This window comes from Atta colombica, unplaced genomic scaffold (genome assembly GCF_001594045.1).
Source record: "Atta colombica isolate Treedump-2 unplaced genomic scaffold, Acol1.0 scaffold245, whole genome shotgun sequence".
NCBI lineage: Eukaryota > Metazoa > Arthropoda > Insecta > Hymenoptera > Formicidae > Atta > Atta colombica.
Window position 1 is genome coordinate 290,859 of NW_017259344.1, and position 3,772 is coordinate 294,630.

At 41.4% G+C, this 3,772-nt stretch overlaps 1 protein-coding gene across 2 annotated transcripts in view; it reads left to right on the plus strand.

Annotated features, from left to right (window-relative positions):
• The window catches only part of LOC108688879 (probable cation-transporting ATPase 13A3), a 15,458-nt gene that overhangs the window by 3,497 nt on the left and 8,189 nt on the right, over positions 1–3,772 (plus strand). Inside the window, exon 1 of one of the 2 annotated variants that reach the window (XM_018195408.1) lies at positions 3,428–3,669. The exons of the other annotated variant lie outside the window; for it this stretch is intronic. Within the exon in view, the coding sequence (XP_018050897.1) occupies positions 3,546–3,669 (124 nt within the window). The 5' untranslated portion in view covers positions 3,428–3,545. Of the gene's footprint in view, positions 1–3,427; positions 3,670–3,772 lie in introns of those variants that run through there. 2 annotated transcript variants of the gene reach the window in all.

Genomic DNA, 3,772 nt, shown 5'->3' on the forward strand with positions numbered 1-3,772 from the left:
TCTAAACACAAGAATATGTTCAATTAAAAATATTTGTATTGTTAAATATCTTCAAATGGGAGTTACTCCAAAATTTTATAGATATTCAGATATAACTTGTCAAAAAATAAAAGTTTTTAAATGCTCGCAACTGAGAATACGTGTCAGAAATGTGTTAGCTAAAACGAGGTATAGACCACGAGAGTCTAGTCGTTCGATATTTCAACTATGAGACCATGAGATGCGAGGGAACAAGAGGGAAATAGCAGCAGAAACGACAGGAGGGAGTCGGAGTAAAAGACGAAGAGACGAAATTGGATGAATGAAGACAGCCGGTATGATCAGTTAGCAGAGCCTGAAGCGATATATGATGGAAAAGAATGCGTACCTGTTACCGGAAGCCAAATAATGACAGAAGAGAAAGTTGAATTAAATCTGATTAAGGAAAGATGATTTAAATCAAAATCATAATTAGCGAGAACGATGACGAGAAAACTCAGTCGCGCCGGCGCTAGCGAAAAAATGAGTCATGGTCGGCATCGACGATGATGTCGACGTTCGTCATCGTTATAAGTTGAGCAGCTAATGGTAGGGGAACTCCAGGTGCGGCTATACAAGAACAAAAGGATATGCATGTTCTTCCGAACTTTCGAAATGTCTTTTATAGACAAAATAAAAATCACGATTCGAATTAAAAATCTTACGAAATAATTTACTGATTTTTAATTATGCCTCTTAATTACTATTTTAATTATCTTAATTACTTTTAATCTTAATTACTTTTATTTAAGAAGAATTTATTTACAAATGATTGGTAAAATGTGTTTTTAATCTCAATTTATTTTTCAAACGATGCGCTTCATATCGTAGAAAAAGAAAATTGGAAATATATGTTGCATTTTATAAAACATCTAGAAGGATTTGATTTTAAAATATCAAAAGAATATTTTAAGTGATAAAATTTGTGATAAAGTTAATTAAGATATAAGTCTTTAAAATAAACTGTGATCGATACTTGTTAAACACTAACTACTGTTGAGTGTTAAAAATATGAAATGATATTTCGTATGATAATCTGAATAATATATTTATCCTCGTAATATTCCTCGCAATCGGTTTTACGAAAACGAAGTGCACAAGTGCTAGATAAAACTTATCTAATGTTTGTTTTCGTAAACTATGATTGATCACGTTTCTCATCATGCGCGGACTGAAAGCTCAGCCAATAGATATTTAGTTGTCCCTGCTGGATCATTGAACCCGTTTAACTCGCTTGACAAAGCACCCTTTTTAGATACGTTCCTGTAACCGAGTTTGCCACGACTCAGGGCGCAAGTCTTCCTCTCGGTCGGTCTCCGTGCCAAGCAATATATTCGATTCGCTCACGTTCAGAGGCAGGTCGCAATCCGGAGGAGATAAATCCCCAGCTCTACATTGCACCGTTCAACCGCGTGTTCTTCGATATTCCACGATGAAGGAAATCTCCTTCTAGTGAAGTTTCGTCGTTTGTTTTATCAACGAGCGACGTCGGCGATCAGCAATCACGAGGAATTGCTGCGCAGCCAACCAGTTAATCAGCCAGCCAGTCTGGCCAGAGTCAGCAATTTCGAAGCTGAACTCCGAAACAACGGCGCCGCGCCGCCATTTTAGTACGAGCACATTTTCGCAAATTGTCTTGCACTTGCACGCAGCTCGCTGTAAGGAAACGTCTTGGAGTTTGAAACGCAGGACGATTTATTTGCGAGGTACAATATCCCGGTGTGCTGACGGCAACACCACGAATGAGCGCCGCACCGAAGAAACACCAGCGCGCAAAGTGATTTCTCGTAGGAGAGTGGCGTTTTCTTTTCCGTTTCTTAATTTGCAAGTGATCAAAATCGGGACATACTATTGCGTATCAACGATACCATATACCAGCACTATGAGTAAAATGCTAGACACAAACTATTGCACTGTATTCTCTGTACTTAGAAGTCCCGAAAAGAATGAAGAGTTTAAGCGAATCATCTGAAAAAATAGTGCAACGAAAGGAAAAATTATCGTTTCTCCGCGAGGACGATCGTATTCGCGAAAAGTGTAAAATCTGGTGTTCTGTGTAGAGAAGTCTTTCTCTTATCTCTCCAGTTGTCACATATACTTCATATTATCGAAAATTGAGATGTTGATATAATCATAACAGTAATTTATTTATAGATTCGTGATTTCGGGGAATGCGCTAATATTGCGTAACTTCTTCCTCGTATTGATTGGTTTGATCGGAAGAACTTGTTTACTCATCATTAAGTATACTTATACTGTGTGAGTGCGTCTGATAATATTTCTACTGAAAAACAACCAAGACTGTTGCGTTTCTCCAGGGGAAAATCTCAGTAGTGCACGTGTAAAAAATAGTGTGCTGTCACAATCTTTCTGCCGATCGAGACATCCCGACGGCAATCCCGGATACTCCTATAACCCGTAATGTATTTGCGATCGCGCCAACGAGCAGCACAAGGGAGGCACGAGCACATAAGAGAGGCGGCAGAAGCTAGTGTAGCGGCCGCGTACGGTCGCAGAGATCACGGATCATCATCTTCGAGAGCTAAAGGTGGAACGCAGAGAAAAGCGAGCCGTTACTGCGATCTAGTGCTAGCACCGCAGCCGCAACCGCGGCCGCTACGTGGCGGTTCCGCAGGCAGGGGCACTTCGGATTTGGTGTACTTGAAACGCGGTATGAGTGAGGGTGAACGAGCGGCGATCACGCCACGAATCGGCTGGCGAAAGCTCACCGACCCTGGCGACTGACACGAATCCAGGAAGCTGAGGGCAGGTCCAAAGCGATAGCACCAACTACTGCTATTCGCTCATCAGCATCCTTGTTCTCCTGCCACTCTCTCAACGATTGCCATCGATTTATGGTTCTGGCACAACCACGAGACGATCTTCAAAGTCCATAGAAGAACGTCATCGTCGTCATTGTTGCGTCTCCCGTGCCAGCTCGATGCCGGCCAGATGCCGGATAACACGTCGCTAAGACCTGCTACGAGGACCTTGAAGAGGGATCCCGAAATGGCGGGCAATCGGTGTCGGTAGCAGACGGGGTTAATGTCCCGAAGAGCACAATTGTTCAAACGGCACCACGTCGTACCTAGCAGCTCACCGATCGTCTTCGGCATTCTCTCCCTCTTCCCCTTTGTCTTCGCGTTTCAACATCCCAGCTGAATTTTTAATCATAGCAAGTAATTCTGTCTCACATCGAGCGATCTGAGGTGGCCTCACGGAGCACCCATATACGGACAATAATTCATTAGATACTAAGGCTAGTGTTAAATTACAATACGTAGTAGTGAAGACAAGTAACACAGGGAATAGGTCAAAAGAAGTCGAACGAAAACATTCTTTAAAAATTTCCAGAAGAAAAATAGAAGAGACGATATTTCTATAAAAGTTAAAAAAAAGATAAAGGAAAACAGATATCGCATGGAATGCGAGAGTTTAAAGAGAGTTAAAGAGAGAATTCTGTTGAAAATTTTAATCACGTTTTCCTTCTTAAGTTTCGGTTGAGCTGCATTTTTTCAGTCGCGAGCATGCCGCCCACGCCGAATAAATTAAACTTGAGCTTCACCAGAAATGCTTACAGTGTTTTTGGTAGTCGCAATGCGACCACTGCAAACGAGCATCAGCACGAGCAAAAGACGGAATTGTTGGAGGGTAAGAGAAAAAGAAGAAATATATTTACTCCCAAACATTTATTTTTCGTTTACCGACAAATTCATTTTGTGGTCATTGATAGCGCTCTACATACATATATATA